This window comes from Canis lupus, chromosome 1, assembly GCF_048164855.1.
Source record: "Canis lupus baileyi chromosome 1, mCanLup2.hap1, whole genome shotgun sequence".
NCBI lineage: Eukaryota > Metazoa > Chordata > Mammalia > Carnivora > Canidae > Canis > Canis lupus.
The window spans coordinates 115,818,473-115,842,939 of NC_132838.1; the positions used below are offsets into that span (position 1 = coordinate 115,818,473).

Consider the following 24,467-nt stretch of genomic DNA (forward strand, 5'->3'; position numbering starts at 1 on the left):
ACTGTAGTTCTGCCTTTTTGACTATATCCTGATGGACATAGTCCTACCAGAATTTGTTTTAGCGGCACAACCACTTACCCAATTGGCATACTTTGAGGACCACTGTCCTGCTCTACCGGAGATGACTAGACTCAAAACAGTGTTGGACTTGGTGGCATGAAGAAGGAGAATAAACAAAGGACAAAAATATTCCTATGATCAATTACTGACATATGAAGAGATAGTCGTACACATTTAAAGTTTCGCTGAAAGTGTACTATGCCAGTTAAGAATGGACTGTCTTAAATTTCTAGTTTTTTAGTCCATGAAATGTCCAAGATGATCTCTAACCTTCACTGATCATCAAATCCAGGGAAGGGCTGTTTGATGTCAAGAAGCAAACCATAATTATCATCCAAAGAACACTTACCTAGTACATTTCCCCATTAAGCGACCCCACTTTTAAAGTTTGTAGAGCCTTAAAAAAAAAGTGCTTGCCTTATTTTGACAGTAACAATGCCCAATTTCACAGATAAACAGAAAATCACATCAGCCTTATTAGCCAGACTCTGTTTGTCTAAGACTCTCAGGCTTTAGCTATTAGACATCTCTCTGTGGGGAGAGGATTGGAGGGATTATTCTCCAAAGATTGGTTTTCATTTCAAGAACTTCCCCCTTGTATCCACATACCACTACCAAGATCCTGACTTCAGGGCACCTTTTATTTTTATTTTTTATTTTTTTCAGGGCACCTTTTAGATCTTCCAGGGTCTGGGGATGGGGAAGAATATTGCTTTGTTCAGAATTTTAACTGTCAAATACTTTCTCCTTGATCAAATTTTAGTTAGGCTCCTCTGCATCCTCTTCTCAACTAGGCGCTTCAATCTTGGGGTTTCAGTGTCTCTCTTTGCATTACCCAGTTTTAGCAAGAATTTTGTCAACTCAGTTTAGCCAGAGCCCTTGATAGCTGACCACTCTCAATATCTAATTAAATCCCTTATGCATCCAGGCCATATCTGATCTCCTTGGACTGCCTGCCCTCAGCAAGAATTCTGTTGGTCAGTCTAGCAAGAATTTCCCCCTACCCTTGACTCTTAATTTTCTATCCATGGACTACCCCTCTCACCCCCACCGATTTGTTCCTTGCATGTAAACCCTACTAGTTTTTGCTGCATTTGGAACTGAACCCAATTCTTTGCTGAAGTTTCTTCTCCCCTATTGCAATTGTTCCCGAATAAAAAATATATATATTTTTCAACCTCTTTTAACTACTGTTCAGCTCTGGTTTTCTTTCACATCATTCAGGGGCTCACATGGCTGTCCTCCTGACGGTGGGTAGTTTTCTTGAAGCTGGGCACTAATTGAAGTTGTATAGAGAAAAGGTGGGAGCAACACCCAGAGAACCCCCAGAGCTCCAGCGAATTATCATTATTATGAAGAGCTTGGGGGCAAACGAGCGTCTTCCCAACAAACGGAATCTAATTACCCTTCTGCGGTATCACACTGGGTCCAAGTAGAGAAGGGATCTAAAAGCGAAGGTAACAGTGACCCGGCCCACTGCCGGGGGTGAGGGATGGTGAAACCTCTCCCACCCGCTCCACACTGCGGGGAAGCCCAGAAACAAATACAGCCCCACCACGTGTCGTAGGTAAAATCCTTCGACCTCTGGGGAAAGAACACAAAGCAATGGTTGCCCAAAGTCAGTCTAATACCTCTCGCAAACCCACAAACACTCTCACATCCTCGGCGTCATGCAACGACCCAGAATCACGGGACATGATCTTAAGTACAGAAACTCACTGCACGGGACAGAAATCTTTGCCCCGTGGTGCGCAGGCACAAACGTGTGCAGCGACGGTCACACACAGATCGCCACACCTGAGCATTCAATAAGAGTCACGGACACGCGGAGCCTCACGGTTTGCTCACACACAGCCGCGCACGGCCACTTGAGCGCCCGAGACCTACTACGAGAGCAGCCAGCTCGGTACTCACACGCCCCGGTCGCGGCCGCCTGCGCAGGCGCGGAGTCGAGGCGGGCCTTGAGGGTCCTCTGGGAAATGTAGTTCAGCAAAGAAGGCGGCGGCGCAAAGCACTCTGGGACTCGTGGTTCCCGGGGTCGGAAGGAAAACCTGAGCGGCTTCCAGTCCAGCTGGATGTTTCCCCAGCAGAACTCGGGGTCCCGTGCGCCTCAGTCCTTGCTCTGCTTCGCCCTGCGGGGGATTCTGGGGAAGGGGGACGTCGCGGGTCTCGAGTGTCTGGGCGGCTTTCCAGAGCCCAGGGCGCCGGGAGGTGAGTTGGGCCTGGCTGCGCGCGGGCGCCAGAGGTCAGGGCCGGGCTTCGGGGGCACCGGCAGGGACAGGGATGGGACCAGGGTGGGTGCCTCTGGGGTTACGTGAGAGGCCGCCGTGTGACAGAATGTGATCTTGTGTGTCACCGCTTGTGTGCTTATGTGAGACTATATGTCTCGGGTATAAAACTGTGTTTCTCTGCAGGTACAACTGTGTTACTGTGTATGCGTTTGAGAGAGACTGCGGGTGTGACATTGTGTGTGTCGCTGTATGAATGTGGGTGATTGCGTTTGACCACTTGTCTCTGTAGATAGTACAGTGTTTGAATGTGTGTGACAGCAGGTGTGCTTGTGTACCCGTGTCCATCTTATCTCAGCAGGTATACATTTGTATGAGTAATGATGACAGGGTGTGTGACTTTGTGTGGTTCACACTCTGTGTGACGTTGTGTGGAACAATCTCCCTGTTGGAGTAATTGTGTGTCATCATCTCTGTCTTTTTGTTACTGCCACTGCATAGATATTTGACATTACGTGTGAATTTGTGGGACCATATACCATGTATGTGTGTGACCGGGTGAGAACTTTTATGTGTTTATGAGACCACAGGCTTGATTGTGTGTGACTGTGGGCATAGAAAGATTAAAATTACTTGCCCAAGTTCAGGCAGTTAATTAGTGATAGAATGGGGTCTCGAACCTAGGCGTTTTGGCTCCAGAGTCCTTGCTTTTAATTATTAAGCTTTCTTGATCTTTCCTGTAGTGTGAGAGTGAAAAGTGGGGGCCCTGGGTTCTAAGGGTTTTGGAGAGAATTGTCCCTGGTCTTGGACTAGGAGCCTCCAGGATATGGGATCTTGATATGGGCCTCTTCCTTCATTGTCCTTGTGAGTGAGTCACAGGATCCAGGCTAAAGACATTCTAGTGAGACTGTCCTCAAATTGACTGCCTCTGGAGGAAAGCTTAATCTGAAAGCCCAAGGAGTTTGAGGTTTTAGCTTTGTCTTTATTAAAACTCTTCATTTTGGTGCTAAGAAAGGCTGATCCATGGCTCTTTTTTCTCATGTACCAAGTGAGCTAAATTTTGGTTCTGACTTTCTCCGTTAATAAAGAAAAATTCTCTCATTTCCTTTCCAAAAGTGTGTATAGAATGTAAATGGGAACAAAGGTAGCACTTCTCTCTGCCAGGAATTGACTCATGCAGTCTCGACAGTGAGGAAAGAAAGGTTCTGAGAGATGGAGTAACTTGCTCAAGGTCATGTAGCCAATGACTGAAGGAATGGAAAGTCAGCATGTGCCTGGGGGCTGTATAAAACTCAAGTCTTTAACATCACTTTCTTCAGAGACTGAGGTTCATCTTAAACTTGGGAAGGTATTGCTCAAGTGATACACAGCTTTGCAAACAGAAATTTAAAAGACGTTTCTTTTATGCAGATGCTATGTAGGGCTTCCAGATGCAGAAAGACTTCATCGATTCTTCTCTCAGGTTGCAAAGGCTTTTATGGACAATTTCAAGCTGCATTGCACTAATGAAATAACTCTCTTAGACACTGAGTTGGCTCGTGCAGAGTAGCCCAGAATTAGGGGGTTGTAGATCCTAAATTCTAGGTCAAACACAACAATATTCATTTTCAGAATGAAGAAATGTTGGCTCTGAGAGGACAAGGAGCAATTTGTTATTGGTTTGTATTAAAATTTAGCAATGCCTGCCTCAAGCTGTATTTCTGTGAGATAATAAAGGTAACATCTGCCAGCTCTGAAGAGGCTTCGTTAGTAAATATGTGGCATTGGTTCCTCAGGTTATGTTAAATATTTCCCATTCAGACATTGTAGGCTCTTGAAAGGGGACCAGTTTTTGAGTCTCATTGCATTTTGACTCTTATGACTTTGAGTTGTTTAAGTTTTTTGCACTTTAGTTTTACTTGGTAAGATGGGGACAATAAGGGCAGCCTGGGTTATGCTCAGCGGTTTAGCGCCACCTTCAGCCCAGGATGTGATTCTGAAGACCCGGGATTGAGTCCCACGTCGGGCTATCTGCATGGAGCCTGCTTCTCCCTCTGCCTGTGTCTCTCTCTGTCTCTCATGAATAAATAAATAAAATCTTTTTTTTTTAATAAATAAAATCTTTAAAAAATTTGAGCACAAATAGGAATGAAGAGAGGGAGTGAAGGCAACAGCCTTGAAGAAGGAGTGCACAGTGTTTGAGGAACTGTAAGGAAACCTGTGTTCCTGGAGTAGGGTGAACAAGGAGATTAAGGGTAGGGAATGAGAGACAGCTAGGGACCAGATCATAAACCACCTTGTTGGCCATTTAGATTTTGTTGAGTTTAGGCTACATGTTCTTAATATAGGTCAGGACTTCAGGGCTAAAATTCAGCTTTGACCTTTTCTCAGATCTTGGAAGTGGGTAGGGCTGGCCCATGTCAGGAGGCAATAGAGACCTTATAGAATAAGAGCTCTATCTTTGTGAATCTCCGATCAGCAACATAGGGCTGGTCTGCTATTTTTTTTCCCTTTAATTGTCCCTTTTCAGGACATTGTTCTCCTAAAGAGAAGATTGAAGAAGGAAGGAAGAATGGCTGTTGGACTTTGTAAAGCCATGTCTCAAGTAAGTTGTTGTTTTCATCTTGTTTCCAGAAATTCCATCTTATTTTTTTGGACTTTGGGACCTCAGAGAGTCACAAGTAGCCCAATGAGCGGCTCTCACCATTTCTTTCAACTACTTCATATAATCTCTCTACAAATGATTTACTGTCCTTTTTACTCAGTGCCATGCTCAAATATGTGACAGAAAAGAACTATTCTTTTAGATGGATCATGATATGTTGTGCTGGAGATCAGTGCAAGTGAAATAAAGGATAGAGGTGTGATTATTGAGTGCCCTTTTAAATAAGGAGATCCAGGATGGCCCTTCTGAGGAAGTGACATTTAAGCAAAGAAAAGCCTCGGTGAAAGTAGGAAGGAGGTTTTGTGAAGATCTGGAGAAGAGCTTTAAGAGGAGAAGGAATAGCAAATATGAAGTTACTGTGGTGGGAACATGTCTGATGGGTTCTAGGAATATTGTTGAGTCAGTATCCTCAGAGGGAAATGAGCACTATGATGCGATCACAGGAGTACCTGGGGAACAAGTTATCTGGGCCCTTGAAACTCATGACCAGAACTTTGAGTTTTATTCTAAGGGTGAAGAGTCATCTTTGTAGTGTTTGTGATATAATCTGATTTATATTTTGAAAGGAAAATAGAAAGGAAGTAAGGGCGGAGCAGGGAAATCAGTCAGAAGACTCTACAGTAATCTAGGAGGAAAATGATAGCTGCTTGGGCCATGATGGTGGCATTGTTGCTGGTGGGATTTGGGGTATATGTTAGAGATAGAAAATAATGGAATTTGGCCAGGGACTGGTTGTGGAGTGTGAGAGAAATAAAGTTAAGGATAACTACAAAGATTTTTGACCTGGGCAACTGTACAAATGGCCTTGGCATTTACTGAGATGGAAAGACAAGGCAGAATGAGATGGGAACAAGAATTGAGTTCTAGATCTACTAAGTCTGAGAAACCTGTTGGAAATCCAAGTGCAATATTGATTATATACTGGGAGTCAGGATTGGAGGTGTGAATTTGAGAATCATTAGTGTATTTGAAACCATAGGACAGGATAGGATTATCTTGAGGGTGGGATTGTGATTGTAGATAGGAAAGATGCCCAAGGACTGCGTTTTGGGTATTCAATATCTAGAGGCTGACCGGAAGAGGAGGAACCAGCAAAAGAGACTGCACATGACTGATGTAGAAGGAAAGCCAGAAGTATGGGTCCTGGAAATCATGAGTACGCAGTCTTTCATGGAGGGTATGATTAACTGAATTAAATTCTTCTGAGAGAGAGTGAAGAAGATTAAGACTGAGAACTGACCATTGGAATTGGTAACATGGAAGCTACTGATATCTTTGGCAAAAGCTACTTCATAAAGTAGTTGGGATGAAAGCATTGCAGTGGTTTCACGAGGGAATAGTAGGCATAAAAGATGGGGAGAGAGATGAGTCTAGACCTGCGCTGTCCAGTAATGTACCCACTAGCCACATAAGACTGCTCTGAATGAAGATGTGCTGTAAGTATAAAATATATACCAGATTTCGAAGATTTGATACAAAAAATTAAAGCATCTCATTAATAATTTTTATATTGGGTACATGTTGAAATGACATTTTAGATGCAATGGGTTATATTAAATATATTACTAAATTTAATTATAGATCTTTACTTTTTTTTTTCTTTTTGCAGTATAACCTAGTGATTTAGCATGACATTTGGTCTTAAACATTTGTAAAATGGGTTTCTTACTCTTTTTTTTTTAACAAGTTTTACAATCAGATTAAGATAATATCTGTAAAATGTTTATTAGGATATCTGGCATGTAGTAATTGGTCAATACATAGAGCAATTATTCTTATTTTGTTTTAATCATTAAATCTATTTTTTAAAGGTAGCTACTGAAAAATTTTAATATGTGGCTTACATTGTATTTCTATTGGACATTGCTGATTTATTTATTTATTTATTTAATTATATTATTTTAAATAAAATAATATTTAAATATTTTATTTGTTCATGAGAGACACAGAGAAAGAGGCAGAAACATGGGTAGAGGGAGAAGCAGGCTCTCCTCAGGGAGCTCGATGTGGAACTCAGTCTCAAGACCCTGGGATCATGACCTGAGCCAAAGGCAGATGCTCAACCACTGAGCCACCAAGGCATCCCTACTGCATTTGCTTTATTGTGCTTCACAAATATTGTGATTTTACAAGTTTTTAAAAAAGATTTTATTTATTTATTCATGAGAAACACAGGGAGAGAGGCAAAGACAAAGGCGGAGGGAGAAGCAGGCTCCCTGCAGGAGCCGGATACGGGACTTAATCCCAGGATCCCGGGATCACGACCTGAGCTGAAGACAGACCCTCAACCGCTGAGCCACCCAGGTGTTCCTGGACATTGCTGATTTAACTCTTTCAGAGAGTTGTGTTTGAAAGAATTTTGTTTTGAGGAGTAGAGAAACAGGATAATAACTGCAGTGAGATTATAGAAGAGAATTTATCTGTCTGTTTAAAAGATGAAAGATATTGCATCAGTTTGTATACCGGTAGAAATAATCTAGGAGAGTGAGAAAATACTGATAACATAAGGGAGTTATATCTGATATCTCCCTGATAATTACAAGGGAGAGAGGTAACAATGTCTTTGTGTGAAACAAGTAGAGGGAATAGTCATAGATAGGAGCCTGGAGTTTTATCCGTTGTAACAGAAGGAAGACAATATATGAGAATGGATACAGATCAGCAAGGACATGTGGTGAGCAAGAAGATGAGGAAGTTCAAAGGAGTTGGTGGTGTTTTGAGAGAGAGGCAGACTCTATGAAATAATCATGGGGGAATGGGAAAGTGAATTTATTAGGGAAGTGTGGTGCTTTTGTGGAATCTATGGTCATATCCCAGAAGTACATTGGTTCAACATGTTTATCAGTCAGGGTTCCAGTAAGAAAATCAAAAGGGGATTGTTTACAAGTTATAAATTGGCATATAGAGAAACTACAAAGGATAGTGCTATACCCTGGAACTCATAGCAGTAAAACTTAGTCCTGAACCCAGAGACAGAGAGATCTGAGTGGAGAGAAGGCCTCTGACAGGCATTGTGACCAGGATTGAAGGACAGAGGTGACACAGGGTCTTGCTGCAAAGAAAGTCCCAGTGGAGTAAATATCCTTTACTTGCCTCCTTTTCATTTCTTGCATGTGGCTGAACCAACTGAAAATGGGGTCAAGTAAGGGAGTCTATTAACGCAGCCAATACAGGTCAGCCTCCCAGGACACAGAGAAGTATAGAGGGGCACAAGGGAATTACATAACAGTATGCAGTTGTGTGATCTTTTTTCTCTAGCCACATTCATCCATATTTCTGCTATGTAGAATAATCATATTTGTCTTTTTTTTTTTTTTTTTTTGCCATTTGACGAACAACAGTATACATTTAATTTGAAAGCACAAGCAGGGATCCCTGGGTGGCTCAGCGGTTTAGCGCCTGCCTTTGGCTCAGGGCGTGATCCTGGAGACCCGGAATCAAGTCCCACGTCGGGCTCCCTGCATGGAGCCTGCTTCTCCCTCTGCCTGTGTCTCTGCCTCTTTCTCTCTCTGTGTCTTTCTCATGAATAAATAAATAAAATCTTAAAAAAAAAAAAAAAAAAGAAAGCACAAGCAAAATATTGTTTTCTAGGTAAAAATAAAATATAAAAACCAGCTCAAAAAGTAGAAAACTAAATAGACCAATGAGCAAAAAAAGAGTTAACATAGCAGGCCTGAAGCTGCTGTGTTTAGAACCCATTTGCAGGTTGATTTTTGGCTGGCATCTGAGATCTTGGCACTAGATCCATTCTCTGCATGATATTTCATGATTTTTAATTAAAAATGAGACCATACTCTGCAAAATGGAACTCTGCCATTTTAAGCATTGAGTACTCTTCCTTCCTATGGATATATTACAGAAAAGTTTACCATTTTTCACTGGAGTGGCAAATATTTACTGTTTTACAATGTGACAGGTTTTATACTAGACATTTGATATTCACAAGCTTATAGAACAGTTATCTTTCCCCTCATACAGCTTATGGTTCAGTGGTGTGGGCCAAACTGTTATTTTATTTTATTTTATTTTATTTTATTTTATTTTATTTTATTTTATTTTAAGATTTTATTTTGTCTACTTGAGAGAGCGAGCGAGCGAGCACACAAGCAGGGAGAAGAAGAGGGAGAATGAGAGGGAGAGTAGTAGACTCCCACTGAGCGCAGAGCCCTATTCAGGGCTTGATCCCATGACCCTGAGATCATGACCTGAACCAAAATCAAGAGTCAGATGCTTAACCTACTGACCCACCCAGGCGCCCCTAAACTTATTTCTTGACATTCATGTTTTTTCCAGATTTTTCAAATAACCTTTCAATGAAAATTCTTTCTAAATATCTTTATATATACTTCATTATTTCTTTAGGACACATTTTTGCAGGTTTCTCCTTACATAGAGAGTCTAAGTTTCAGACCATAACCTTTTGTTAAAGCCAATTCAAGGCCTTCCTTCACTTTTCTGACCCATCTGATATCCCAGTTTGGGGAATATAAAGGAATCATCTCCATAAGAATTTCTTGATACATAATATATGTAATATAAAATAGCCTTGCTCACGTACCTTCATGTTATAAACTCATGTTTCATGCCATAAGCTAATTTTTTCCCCTGTTTATATATCTTTTTTTATTCACAAAAATGTGAAATTTTCAAGGGATGAGTCTTTCTAGTATTTCTTTTTCTCTTAAAATATTTGACAAACCTAGGCATGTACTTGCTCCCCAATAATTATTTCCCTTGAGCCACACAGAGCTTTGAACTCTGGCAGAATTTCATCTTTTCTGCTAGGACCATATGGGAGCACTTGGCAAATGAGAAATTTTTTTTTTTTTTTTTTCATTTCAGGGTTTGGTGACCTTCAGAGATGTGGCTCTGGATTTTTCTCAAGAGGAATGGGAATGGCTGGATCCATCTCAGAAGGATTTATACAGAGACGTCATGTTGGAGAACTACAGGAACTTGGTATGGCTTGGTAAGGATGTCTCCCCCATAATTCAGAATCTTCCCTCCAGAATATTTTTGCTTCTTCCATTGGGAATATCTAGGTCATGTTAAGTGCTTAGCTGAATTTTTACTTCCAGTTCCCAGGAAATAATTTGAAGTAGCTTAAAGAAGTTAGAAATCAGTGTTCCCATTGCTGTAGAATGAGGTTTGAAATAGCAGCATCAGTATAGCATAGGAATTTGTTAAATTGCAAATTATGGGGTCTCTAGACCCTCTGATTCTCTAGACCCACAGAATCAGAAACTCTGGGAATAGGCCCAGTAGGCTGGGTTTTAAGAAGCCCTCCAAATGATTCTGACGCCTATTAAAGTTTGAGAACCACTGTGGTTTCCGATTCAGTAAGTCTCTGTTGGGGCCTAAGAATTTGCATTTTTTTTTTTAGTTTTTATTTATTTATTCATGAGAGACACAGAGAGAGAGGCAGAGACACAGGCAGAGGGAAGCAGGCTCCATGCAGGAAGCCCGATGTGGGACTCAATCCTGGGACCCCGGGATCAGGCCCTGAACCAAAGGCAGATGCTTAACTGCTGAGCCACCCAGGCATCCCAGAATTTGCATTTTTAATAAGTTCCTAGGTGGTGGTGCTTCTGCTCTAGCATTTTGAGAACCAGTGCTATGGAAGAAGTTTCATCTTCATCCTTCATACAAGCTTCATTCCATTCTCTGGCCTTTCCTCTGATTTCTCTTCTTGCCTAATAACCAAGAGATGGACCGAGTCCTAGAAAGCAAGTTGATTGTCTCCCTGTTTGTCTTTCTTGCTCTCATTTTTCTTCTCCTGTAAACAGGACTCTCCATTTCTAAGCCCAACATGATCTCCTTGTTGGAGCAAGGGAAGGAACCCTGGATGGTGGAGAAAGAGATGTCAGATGGTGAGTGACAGGCAACTGGGCAAGGATGGCTGTCATAAGGTGCCAGGCCAGGTGGCCATGAGGAGGCTGCCCTGGGCTTGGCGGGGGTGGGTTTCTCCCTATTTCTATAAAATTACACACTCTGTGATTCTTCTGTGTATAACCTGAATCTTAGTCCTTTCCAGCTCTTCTTTTCCTTTTAGGGCCAGAAATGTGTACATTTCCAGATTACAATTTAGAGTTTTTATTTTTATCAAAGTTATTATCAAAGTTATGCATCCACATTGTTTAAAGAGTCAAGTAGTTTTACAAGGCTTATTCTCTTAAAAAAAGGCAGTCGCTTATCTTCTTCTCCAATTTCCCTCTCCTTAGAAGGATTACCTTTCTTTATTTTTGCAGCTTTTTTTTAACGTTTCCTTCATTTCTATAACAAATATGTTCATGTTACTATTTCATAATTGTTTTTTCAGGTTTAGTCCTCATTTAGTATCACTTAATAAGGATTTAGTACTTGACCTGAATCAAATATGTATGCACTTGTGTGCCCACACACACTTCCCATCTGCCCATCTCATTCATGTTGTAATTTTGATTGAAACACTATTCAGTGTTTACAAATTATGGCTATTAAGTGCTAGTTGTAGCTGTGCTATGTATATGCCAATATTACTTTCTCTATATGATTTTTTATTTTTCCGGGAGTTAATAGTTTTGAGGGGGGTTGTCTGTTTTTTTCCTTAGTTTTCTATATACATATTAATAACTCAATTCCCAACTCCCATTAATTGTCTAAATCTCTTAAGACATTCAGACACATTAGGTAATCTATTGATTTTATTGTCCTGGAGAAATCTCTCCCAGAGTCTTCAGATATGCTTCACTGTGAATTAATGTCTCATTACATCTGCTTACACCTAGTTTGGGTTTATCTGATGTTTTCTCATGATTAAATTGAAATAATGCATTTTTGGAAAGAGTACCACAGGAATACTCTTATGTTCCGCTCACTGCAGCATACCAAAGGATTCATAATATTGATATGTCTTATTATTGATGATAACTTTGATCACTTGGTAAAGGTGGTATCTCTTTGGTTTCTCCATTGTAAAGTTACTATTTTTCTATTGTAATTAATAAATATCTTGCTTTGAGACTTTATTTTCTTCTGAAACTTTTGCATACTAATTTTAGGATCCTTTGGCCCAATGGGTCTTGTCTGCAAAAGTTATTTTTTATTTGTTTTTAAAAGATTTTATTTATTTATTCATGAGAGAGACACAGAGAGATAAAGAGGCAGAGACACAGGAGAGGGAGAAGCAGGCTCCATGCAGGGAGCCCAACGTGGGACTCAATCCCAGGTCCCCAGGATCATGCCCTGGGCTGAAGGCGGTGCTAAACCGCTAAGCCACCTAGGCTGCCCTATCAGTTTTTTTTTTTTTTTTAATTTTTATTTATTTATGATAGAGAGAGAGAGAGGCAGAGACACAGGCAGAGGGAGAAGCAGGCTCCATACACCGGGAGCCCGACGTGGGATTCGATCCCGGGTCTCCAGGATCGCGCCCTGGGCCAAAGGCAGGCGCCAAACCGCTGTGCCACCCAGGGATCCCTGCCCTATCAGTTTATTTTATTATCTTGATTCTAGTCCTACTCCACAGGGGTTTTTTTTTTAGCCTTTCTCCTTTACTTAGTAGTTTCTTTTTCTGACAATGAGAAACAATGTATTTACTTATTTGCTCAGTGTTAGTATACACATAAAGTAATTTCAGAATTTCCAAGCTATTCCTCTGTGAGAAACAAATTTATTAACTGGATTACATTATTTATATATGGGTCTTTTTGTCTTTAGTCTTACAGTATTCAGTCAAAGTACTTTTCCAAAGTTACTTAGGTTCTTTAAGGTTCATTTGTTATTACTTGTATTCTGTTTTGGGTTCCTACCACATCCTGGTTGATTTTAATTATTTATTTATTAATTTTTCTGAAACATTACTATGCTTTTAAGAATCGAGCTTAGAAAAATATGTCTAAAAAAAAAAAGAATTGTGTTAGTCTCTCTTCATCCCCACTATCTGATTTCTGTTCCCTAAGATTTCTTTCTTTCTTTTTTTTTTTTTTAAAGATTTTATTTATTTATTCATGAGAGACGTAGAGAGAGAGAGAGAGGGAGGCAGACTCCATGCCAGGAGCCCAATGTGGGAGTCGATCCTGGGACTCCAGGACCGTGCCCTGGGCCAAAGGCAGGCGCTAAACCGCTGAGCCACCCAGGGATCTCCCCTAAGGTCTTCCTACCCCTTTCTTACCCTCTTGTAAATTACCAATCTCTTTATTTTCAGGTTTGTCCCTTTTATGTTTCTTTTGTACAAACGAACTGACATATCTGTAGTTTCTTGTATCTTCTTATAGATACTCTTTGCATTTTGCTTTTTTCACTTAACTATGTATACACTCCATATTAGTCATGGAGATCTTCATTTTTTTAACAGCGGCAAAATACTCCATTATGTGAATGTTATGGTAACATTTTCTTTGAAGAATGGATTTTTCTTTGATGTGTGGACTTTTAGGATGTTTATACTATTTTACGATTAGAATCAGTGCTTTAGGGATCCCTAGGTGGCGCAGCGGTTTGGCGCCTGCCTTTGGCCTAGGGCACGATCCTGGAGACTAAGGATCGAATCCCACATCGGGCTCCCGGTGCATGGAGCCTGCTTCTCCCTCTGCCTGTGTCTCTGCCTCTCTCTCTCTCTCTCTGTGACTATCATAAATAAATAAAAATTAAAAAAAAAAAAAAAAAAGAATCAGTGCTTTAGTAAATAAACTTGTATGTATATATTTTCACATTGTTGAGGCTGTATTTTCTTTCTTTTTTTTTTAAAGTTTATTTATTTATTCATAAGAGACATGGGGGGAGGTGAGAGAGAGAGAAAGACCGAGAGAGAGGCGCAAAGACATTGACAGAGGGAGAAGCTGGCTCCATGCAGGGACCCCAATGTGGGACTCTATCCTGGAACTCCAGGATCATGCCCTGAACCTAAGGCAGACGCTTAACCACTGAGCCACCTACGCGTCCCAGGGCTGTATTTTCAAGATCAAGTCTTGGGTGAGGGATTGCTGAGTGAGTGCCTATGTAATTTTGTTAATTCCCTTCCGGAAAGGTTGTAGCGGACTACTTTCTATATTAAGTTTTTATTGCTGCTGTAACAAATTACCACAAATTTAGTGGCTGAAAACAACACAAATGTATCATCTTATAGCGGTCAACAGTTGAAAAATGGGGATCCCTGGGTGGCGCAGCGGTTTAGCGCCTGCCTTTGGCCCAGGGCGCGATCCTGGAGACCTGGGATCGAGTCCCATGTCGGGCTCCCGGTGCATGGAGCCTGCTTCTCCCTCTGCCTGTGTCTCTGCCTCTCTCTCTCTCTCGGTGTGTGACTATCATAAATAAATTAAAAATTAAAAAAAAAAAAACAGTTGAAAAATGGGTCTTATAGGACTAAAATCAAGATGTTAGCAGCCTGCCTTACTTGTGAATGCTCTAGGGGAGAATTCCTTTTCTCCTGCCTTTTTATGCTTTTTTAGGACCTTTCCTCATCCTTTTATTTTCAATTTTAAAAAATCATTTTATTTTAAGTGTAGCATTTATATGCAGTATAGAATTGAGTTTTGCTAGGTAAAACAATCTGAATATCATTTCAATTTAATAGGTGAAAGTCTAGTTACATTTTTTATATGTTTGGGCTTAATTCTATATTTTGTTTTATATGATGTTTTCTGGGTTTTACAGGTTTTTTGTTAAGATTTTATTTATTTATTCATGAGAGATACACACACACAGAGAGAGAAGCAGGCTCCATGTTTTAGTATATGTGCTGCTGAAGTGAGCACGAGAAGCAGGCTCCATGGAGGGAGTCTGATGTGGGACTCCATCCTCTGACTCCAGGATCACGCCCTGAGCTGAAGGCAGGCATTAAACCGCTGAGCCACCCAGACTTCCATGGTTTTTACAGTTTTTAAAAAAGATTTTCACTATCTGTTTTCCTAACCTTTTATTTTGGTCACTTAATACTATAATTTTTGTAATAAGTAGGAAGGTTTGGGCAGCTCGGATGGCTCAGCAGTTTAGTGCTGCCTTCGGCCAGGAGCGTGATCCTGGAGACCTGGGATCGAGTCCCGCGTCGGGCTCCCTGCATGGAGCCTGCTTCTCTATCTCTGCCTGTGTCTCTGCCTCCCTCTCTGTATCTCTCATGAATAAATAAATAAATAAATCTTTAAAAAAACTAGCCTTTGATTTTTTACCTATTACAGATGAGTCAGAAGTACACTTGTTTTACCTCCCACCTTCTCTTCCCAAATTTTGTTAGTTGTATGCTTTTTATATCGTCAAGACATATTATATTTACATGCTCTTCTGTCACATTTATCCCAGCCTCTCATTTCATTTTATCTTAGTTCTGTAGTTAAACATTCAGTGTTTGCTACAGGTCTTTTTGCTGAAATTTCTGTAGACGTTTCTTGATTGGCTGGTTTGTTTTCTGGCAGTTTCCTCACAAGGAGTTCACACAAATAATGTCCTCCCAAGTTCTACCTTCTTCATAACTGGCCATTCTTTCTCTAAGTTTATTATAGTATAGTATTAATGTTGAATATTGTTATGAAAAAGTCTGATGCCAATTTGGTATTTTCCTTTATGTGTATAATAAGCTTTATATTTTGTCCTAGTAGGTTCTTTAATTTTAAAATTATTTTATTTGAGTACGTCTCAGTCTTGACCCTTTTGGATCACTTTTTCCTGGTACCTGTGTTCTCTTTCAGGATGAAGAATCAAGTTTTTATTTCAGGAATATTTTTTCTTTTTTATTGACAAAGTTAAAAATATAGGAAAGTAAAGGGAATAAAGTAACAAATACAACAAAGCCTACCACCCAGAATTGATTATGGTTAATATTTTGACATATTTTCATTTTTTTATGAAAGAGATAAACTATCTTTTTTTTTTTTAAGATTTTATTTATCTATTTGAGAGAGCACGAGGTGGAAGGGTAGGTCAGAGGGAGAAGCATACTCCCTGCTGAGCAGGGAGCTCAATACGGGGCTGGATCCTGGGACTCTAGGATCATGACCTGAGTTGAAGGCAGATGCTTTACTGAAAGAGCCACCTGATGCCCCAAGATAAACTATCTTAAGTACAAATTCTCTGTTTCTCATTCTCAGTTCACTTTTCCTTCAGCTGACACTTGCTCTGAGAAGCAGCAAAGTCATGAATTCATCATATGTCCTTCCAGTTCATTTTTTAAAAAAGATTTTATTTATTTATTCACGATAGACATAGAGAGAGAAAGAGAGAGAGGGGCAGAGATACAGGCAGAGGGAGAAGCAGGCTCCATGCCAGGAGCCTGATGTGGGACTCGATCCTGGGACTCCAGAATCGCGCCCTGGGCCAAAGGCAGGCACCAAACCGCTGAGCCACCCAGGGATTCCCCTTCCAGTTCATTTTTAAACATATTTTGTAAACATTTTGCATCTGTTTACAAAAGTGTTTTATTTTTTCATAGGTAGTATTTAAGTTTTGTTCTGTAACTTGCTAGTATTACTCAACATTTTTTTTTTTTTGAGATTTATCCTTGGTAAATCTGTATATAATATAGCTCTATTTTTTAAACTGCTATATAGTGTTTCATGTTTTGAATTTGTCACATTTTATTTAACTCTTCCCTACCACTGATAGTCATTTAGATTGTTTCTATTCTTTGCTGTCTCATATAGTAGCAGGGTATGTTTCTATGTACATGTGTAAGAATTTGTCAAGGATTTGTACATAGTAATAAAATTGCTGGAGCATAGGAGTGCATACTTCATTTTACTAGATACTCAAATAGTTCTTGAAATGATGGTATCTAGTTTATATTTCTACTAACAATGTCTGAGAATTCCTGTTTCCTTATCCTCTTGATATTCTCCAACTTAAGTTTGTGATATTGCTCTTGATAATTTTTTGCCAGTATGATGGAACAGAAATACTCTTGGTATTGTTTTAATTTGCTTAGTAAGACTAAGCATTTTTCCAGAAATGAATTATCCATTCAGGAGAAGCAGGCTCCATGTAAGGAGCCCGATGCGGGACTCGATCCTAGGCATCCAGGATCACACCCTGGGCTGAAGGCGGCGCTAAACCGCTGAGCCACCCAGGCTGCACTGTATTTCCTTTTAGATGTTTGGTTATTGTTGGTATATAGAAAAAGCATTAATTTTTGTATAAAATATATCATCTAGTCAGTTTATTGGACTCTTATTCTAGCACATTTTCAACAGTTCTCTGAGTGTATTAGTCAACATAAAGCTAATTACTTTAACAAAGCCTCAGTGAATAAAAACAATAAAGATTGTTCCTTGTACATGTCACAGTCAAATGTGAGGTTATCTGGGGCCTTTTTTTTTTTTTTTTTTTTTTTTTTTTAGATTTTATTTATTTATTCATGAGAGACAGAGAGGCAGAGACACATGTCGGGCAGAGGGAGAAGCAGGCTTCCTGCAGGGAGCCCGAGGCAGGACTTGATCCCAGGACCCCGAGTGAAAGGCAGATACCCAACCACTGAGCCACCCAGGTGCCCAGGTTATCTGGGGCTTCTCCTGCATGTTGTCATTCAGATATGCAGGCGTATTCATCTGCATCATCTCTTAGGACTCACCATTGCCTTGAAATGCTGTGCTGAATCCTCTGAAACCAGCCAGTGAGAAAGAGAGGGAGGAGATAGAGAAGGACAAACACTCAACACACACACACACACACACAAAGAAAAAATAGATGGAGATCTCTCAGTACATTTTTAATGGACTATCCTGGAAGTACTATTTGTGAAATCTGTCACTTCTGATTGGCCAGAATTCAGTTACTTCACTGCAAGGGAGGCTGGGAGATGTAGTTTCCTGTGTACCTATGCGAAAAAGGCAAAATATTTGCTGAATGTAGTGACCTTTCCGGTATTTATGTTCCCTCTTACCTTTTCTTATTTACATTTCTACTTTATCAACCACAATTTCCCTGTCTGTGTTGAAAAATTGATGTAATTTTTTCTTTCTGATATCACAGTACATTTTCAGCTGTTTTACACTACATATGCCTATATATTTTTTCTATTCCTAGCTCTGTGTATTATATCTATGAATGTTGTATATATTTTAAGCATGAGAGGCTTTTGGATCCTATATTTTTTCAGCATTATTCAAGCATTATTCAATTATTTTTTTCCATAAAATTTATAGAAGATTCTATAAGAATTTATAGTAAAGATTTCCTATTGCTGAACTATTTTTGTATTTCTTGATTATATACACATATATAAAAATGCTCTATTTTACAATCAGAAAATTGCAAATTATAAAATAATAAGGTAATCTTTACTTATAGGGGAAAAAATTTTAGAATGATACTAGTCAGTATAGAGGAGTTTGAAGACATGTACCTTGTGTTCTGGTAGGAATGTAAATTGATAAAAATTACCTTGGCAGGCAATTTGACAATGGATATTGATATTTAGAATATGTACATTTATAGTTTTATTTAACATTTCTTTTAGAAATGTACTTTATAAAATAAAATTATGTGCACCTGGGTGACTCAGTCCATTGAGCATCCAACTCTTGGCTTGGTTCAGGTCATGAGCTTAGGGTTCTGAGATTGAGCCTGGTGTGGGGCTCCTTGCTGAGTGTGAAATCTGTTTGAGATTTTCTCTCTGCCCCTTCTCTTCTACCTTTCCCTCTCCCCTGCTCATGCATGCATGCACATGCTCTTTCTCTCTCAAATAAGTAAATAAAATCTTAAAAAAAGAAATATATAATTATGCCAAACATGCTGCTTATTTGATTTATAAGTGATTACTTTTTTTTTTTAAGATTTTATTTATTTATTCATGAGAGAGACAGAGAGAGAGGCAGAGACATAGGCAGAGGGAGAAGCAGGCTCCATGCAAAGTGCCCGAAGTGAGACTCAATTCCGGGTCTCCAGGATCACGCCCTGAGCTGAAGGCAGTGCTAAACCACTGAGCCACCCAGGCTGCCCAAGTGATTACTTTTTTAAAAGGTGATCATGAGAGTTCATAAAAAAATACATGTGAGACATTTTATTTTACCTTTATAACATATATATGAATATTCATTAATTTTTTAAATCTTTTTAAAAAATTTTTATTTTATTTATGATAGTCACACACAGAGAGAGAGAGAGAGAGGCAGAGACATAGGCAGAGGGAGAAGCAGGCTCCATGCACCGAGAGCCCGACGTGGGTTTTGATCCTGGGTCTCCAGGATCTCACCCTGAGCCAAAGGCAGGCGCTAAACCACTGCATCACCCAGGGATCCCTATTCATTAATTTTTTGATATAGTACTAAAGCCTTTATTTGAATATGATCTGTTGGAGTTTAGCATTGTCCTTCTTACATAAGCCACACTCATAGTACACTATTTACAATATCCATTGCTAAATTTTTTTTATAGTGAAGCAAAGCATTTGCAAACCAATGTGAAGGTAGAAACTTTATAGAGATTTTCTTTCTTTCTTTCTTTTTCTTTTTTTTGTAAGATTTTATTTATTTACTCTTGAGAGACAGAGGGAGAAGCAGGCTCACTGCAGGGAGCCTGATGCAGGATTCCATCCCAGGATCCCAGAACCTCAGGATCACGACCTGATGCTCAAACACTGAGCCACCCAGGAGTCCCAGATTTTCTGTTTTTAATAGAAATTAAAATTCTCTTCCAAATACAAAAAACAGGTTTTTAAGTAATGCACTTTTAGTCTAATTTTCTAAAACTATTGACTTAATTTTTCATTAAAAAACAACTTTCTTAGTTTTTCTTAGTCTGACTTATTTTACTTAGCATAATTCACTTTAGGTCTGTATGATTTCACTCATGTGGAATAAAAGAAAACAAAAATGAATAAACAAACACAAAGTAGAATCATACCTATAAATATGGAGAACAAAATGACAGTTGCCGGAGGGAAGGAAGTGGAGGGATGGGCAAAATGGGTGAAGGGGAATGGGAGATACAGGCTTCCAGTTATGGAATGAGTAAGTCATGGGAATAAAAGGCATAGATAGCATAGGGAATATAGTCAATATTATAATAGCGCTGTATGGTGACAGATGGTAGTTACTCTTATGCCGAGGATAGCATAAGGTATACAGACTTTGAATTACTATCTTGACAGCTGAAACTAATGTAACATTGTGCGTCAACGATACTGAAAATTTTTTTATTTACAAATTTTTTTGTGTGTTTTTTTCCTAATTTTTATTTAAATTCCACTTAACATACAGTGTAATATTAGTTTCAGGTATAGAATTTAGTGATTCAACACGTACATGCAACCCTTAGTGTGCATCACAAGTGCCTTCCTTAATACCCATCACCTATTTAACACTACCCACCTCCCTTCCAGTTACCATCAGTTTTTTCTCTAAAGTTAAGAGTCTGTTTTTTGGTTTGCCACTCTCTTATCTGCCACCCACCTCCATTTTGTTTCTTAAATTCCACATATGACTGAAAATCATGTGGTATTTATTTTTCTCTGACTGACTTCACTTAGCATAATATATATAACTCCATCTACATTGCTGCAAATGGCAAGCATTTGCATTCATTCTCTTTTTATGGCTGAATAATATTCCATTGTGTGTGTATAAGCACTACATCTTCTTTTTTTTTTTAAGATTTTTTATTTATTTATTTATGATAGACATAGAGAGAAAGAGAGAGAGAGAGAGAGAGGCAGAGACACAGGAGGAGGGAGAAGCAGGCTCCATGCCGGGAGCCTGACGCGGGACTCGATCCCGGGACTCCAGGATCCTGGGCCAAAGGCAGGCGCTATACCGCTGAGCCACCCAGGGATCCCCAGCACTACATCTTCTTTATCCATTCATCAGTCGATGGACATTTGGACTATTTCCATAATTTGGCTATTGTTGATAATGCTGCTGTAAACATTGGGGTTCATGTATCCCTTCAAATCAATATTTTTGTATCTTTTGGGTAAATGCCTAGTAATGCAATTGATGGATCATAGGCTAGTTTTATTTTTAACTTTTTGGGGAACCTTCCAGAGTGGTTGTACCAGTTTACATTCCGCCAGGAGTGTAAGAGGGTTTTCCTTTCTCTGCACCCTTGCCAAAGGTTTGTTTCCAGAATTTTAGCCATTCTGATGGTATGAGGTGATATCTCATTGTAATTTTGATTTGTATTTCCCTTATGATGATTGACGTTGAGCATCTTTTCATGTGTCTATTGGCCATCCAGATGTCTTCTTTGGAAAAATGTCAATCTCTGTCTTCTGCCCATTTCTTAATTGGATTATTTGTTTTTTGGGTGTTTTTTGGATTCTAACTCTTTATTAGATATGTCATCTGCAAAAATCTTTTCCAGTTTTAGTTTTGTTGATTGCTTCCTCTGCCGTGCAGAAGCTTTTTAGTTTGATGAGGTCCCATTTATTTTCACTTTTGTCTCCCTTGCCTCAGGAGACATATCTAGAAGAATATTGCTATGGCCAATGTCAAAGAGATTACTGCCTGTGCTCTCTAGGATTTTGATGGTTTCCTGTCTCAGGTCATTTATTTATTTATTTATTTATTTATTTATTTATTTATTTATTTATTTATGATAGTCACACAGAGAGAGAGAGAGAGAGAGAGAGACAGAGACACAGGCAGAGGGAGAAGCAGGCTCCATGCACCGGGAGCCCAATGTGGGATTCGATCCCGGGTCTCCAGGATCGCGCCCTGGGCCAAAGGCAGGCACCAAACCGCTGCACCACCCAGGGATCCCTCCTGTCTCAGGTTTAAGTCTTTCATCCATTTTGCATTTATTGTTGTGTATGGCATAAGAAAGTGGTCCAGTTTCATTTTTTTGCATGTTGCTATCCAGTTTTCCCAACACCATTTGTTAAGCTTCTTTCTTTCTTTCTTTCTCTCTTTCTTTCTCTTTCTTTCTTTCTTTCTTTCTTTCTTTCTTTCTTTCTTTCTTTCTTTCTTTCTTTTCTTTCTTTCTTTCTTTCTTTCTTTCTTTTCTTTCTTCTTTCTTTCTTTCTTTCTTTCTTTCTTTCTTTCTTTCTTTCTTTCTTTCTTTCTTCTTTCTTGATTCTATTTATTTATTTGAGAGAGAGAGAGAGAAAAAAAGTGTGAGCATGAGCTGGGGGAGGGACAAAAGGAGAGGAAGAAGCAGAGTCTCTATTGAGCAGAGAGCTCCATGCAGGGCCTGATCCTGGGTTTTCAGGACCGTGACCTGAGGAGAAGGCAGACACTTAACAAACTGGGCCACCCAGGTGCCCCATTTTTTTAAGTCTCCCCTTTTCTTTTTAAGATTTTATTTATTTATTTGAGAGAAAGTGAGCCAACACTGTTTGTTGAAGAGACTTTTTAACATTGGATATTCTTTCCTGCTTTGTTGAAGGTTAATTGACCATATGGTTGTGGGTTCATTTCTGGGTTCTCTATTCTGTTTCATTGATCTATGTGTTGTTTTTTTTTTTCTAGTGCCATACTGTCTTGCTCACTACAGCTTTGTAATATAACTTAAAGTCGAGTTATGATGCCTCCAGCTTTGTTTTTCTTTTTCAGGATTGCTTTGGCTGTTTGGGACAAATTTCAGGATTGTTTATTCTAGCTCTGTGAAAAATGCTATTGGTGTTTTGATAAGGATTGCATTAAAAGTGTAGATTGCTTTAGATAATGTAGACATTTTAACAATATTTGTTATTCTCCTGGACTCCTATAATATGAATATTATGTTTGATGGAGTTACTGAGTTTCCTAAGTCTGTTCTTGTGATCCACAATTCTTCTTTCTCTCTTTTTTCAGCCTCATTATTTTCCATTATTCTATCTTCTATATTACTTATTTGTACCTCTTCTTTTTCCATCCTTGCGGTCATTACATCCAGTCTGTTTCAGATCTCAGTTATTTTTTATTTGACTGTTTTTTAACTCTTTTATCTCTGTGGTAAGGGCCTTCCTGAAGTCTTCCATTTTTTTCTCAAGCTCAGTCCTTAGGATTGTTGCTTTGAATTCTTCATCAGGCATATTACTTAGATCTGTTTTGATTAGATCTCTGTCCATGACCTTTTCTTGTTCTTTCTTTTGGGATGAATTCCTGTGCCTTGGCATTTTAAAGCTCTGTCTTTTTCTAAATTAGAAAAACCTGTTACGTTTCCTGCTCCTGAGAGTAATGACTTTCTGAAGAAGAGGTCACATAGTATCTGGGGCCTGGCACTTCACGGAGTGTCTCTGGTGTGTGCTACGTGCACTTTGCTGTTCTGTTTTGGCTACTTTATCCTTCAGGCCAGTGACCTGCAGAGGCTCTCCTTGCCTGCAGTGGGCAGTATTTGATCCTTGACCAGAAGTATAGGTGTGCTGTACTGTTCAACTAGGTGTGCTCTGGTGTGCACCTGAAACTAATGTAACATTGTCAACTATAGCAAAACAAGAAAAAATTTTTAAAATTTCTCTTCAGCATGCATTTAATTAACTAAATATTTAATTAAAGTGTGTGGTTCTAAACACCAGCTGAACTAAAGAGGTTGAGAATACAACTGAATTTTGACAAGCAAGTAACTCAGCTTTTGGGATATGAGTGGAAAAATCTATTAAGATGCCTAGTTACCTAAATTATGGTTCATCCATTCTGTGAATAGAGTAGCTTTATTTGTACTGACATGGAAAAATGTCTACAGTATTTTAAGTTTTATTTATTTATTTTAGAGAGAGATTGAGAGCAAGAGAGCACAAGTGGGGGGTAGGGGCAGAGGGAGAGGGAGAAACCGACTCCCCACTGAGTAGGGAGCCTGACTCAGGGCTCAATCCCAGGATCCCAAGATCATGACCCAAGCCAAAGGCGTACACATAACTGACTGAGCCACCCAAGTGCCCCTAAGTTTTTTTAATATATATATATATTTTTTTTTTTTTTTAATCTTTTATTTTATTTATTTATTTTTTTTAATTTATTTATAATAGTCATACAGAGAGAGAGAGGCAGAGACATAGGCAGAGGGAGAAGCAGGCTCCATGCACCGGGAGCCCGATATGGGATTCGATCCCAGGTCTCCAGGATCGCGCCCTGGGCCAAAGGCAGGCGCCAAACCGCTGCGCCACCCAGGGATCCCTTCTTTTTTTTTTTTTTGAGTAAACTCCATCATCCTGAACACACCTAGTTGAAGGGAATCTCATGGAAAAAACACATGGAAATGTGCAGTTAAGGATTAGCATTGGGGCTGCTCTGTAACATTTTTCCTTTTTTCTTTCTTTCTTTCTTTTTTTTTTTTTTTTTTAAGTTATCTCTGCACCCAGTGTGGGGCTTAAACTCATGACCCCGAGATCCAGAGTCTTATGGTCTACAGACTGAGCCAGCCAGGCACCCTTTCCTTTTTCTTTGAAATAGAAATAATATTTATTAGAAAACATTCAAGCAATTAAAAAGTGTATAAAGTAGGAAAGATACTCTTTTTTTAAGATATCACCCAAACACCACTACTGTTCATAGTTGGATCTGTATCTTTCTAGAATTTCCTTTGCACAGATAAACACACACACACAATTTTTACATGCATCTATTTACAACTTGCTTTTTAAAATAATTTTAAACTTAAAACATTGTACTGATTAGGATGCAGAGGAAGAAGGAACCGTAGTGTACTGTCAGTGG

General features: G+C 39.3%; 1 protein-coding gene and 1 long non-coding RNA gene across 5 annotated transcripts in view; one reads left to right on the forward strand and one right to left on the reverse strand.

Annotated features, from left to right (window-relative positions):
• The first annotated feature begins 2,056 nt into the window (after positions 1–2,056).
• The window catches only part of ZNF527 (zinc finger protein 527), a 28,532-nt gene continuing 6,121 nt past the window's right edge, over positions 2,057–24,467 (forward strand). Inside the window, exons 1-4 of one of the 4 annotated variants that reach the window (XM_072840051.1) lie at positions 2,057–2,271; positions 4,798–4,872; positions 9,775–9,901; positions 10,719–10,802. In XM_072840051.1, coding sequence (XP_072696152.1) covers positions 4,840–4,872; positions 9,775–9,901; positions 10,719–10,802 — 244 coding nt within the window. In that variant the 5' untranslated portion in view covers positions 2,057–2,271; positions 4,798–4,839. The remainder of the gene's footprint in view (positions 2,272–4,797; positions 4,873–9,774; positions 9,902–10,718; positions 10,803–24,467) is intronic. The other 3 variants (XM_072840218.1, XM_072840133.1, XM_072840238.1) reach the window with 3 other exon arrangements.
• The window catches only part of LOC140602386 (uncharacterized), a 28,866-nt gene continuing 22,095 nt past the window's right edge, over positions 17,697–24,467 (reverse strand). Inside the window, exon 5 of the long non-coding RNA XR_012005400.1 lies at positions 17,697–17,710. This is a non-coding gene — a long non-coding RNA (uncharacterized lncRNA). The remainder of the gene's footprint in view (positions 17,711–24,467) is intronic.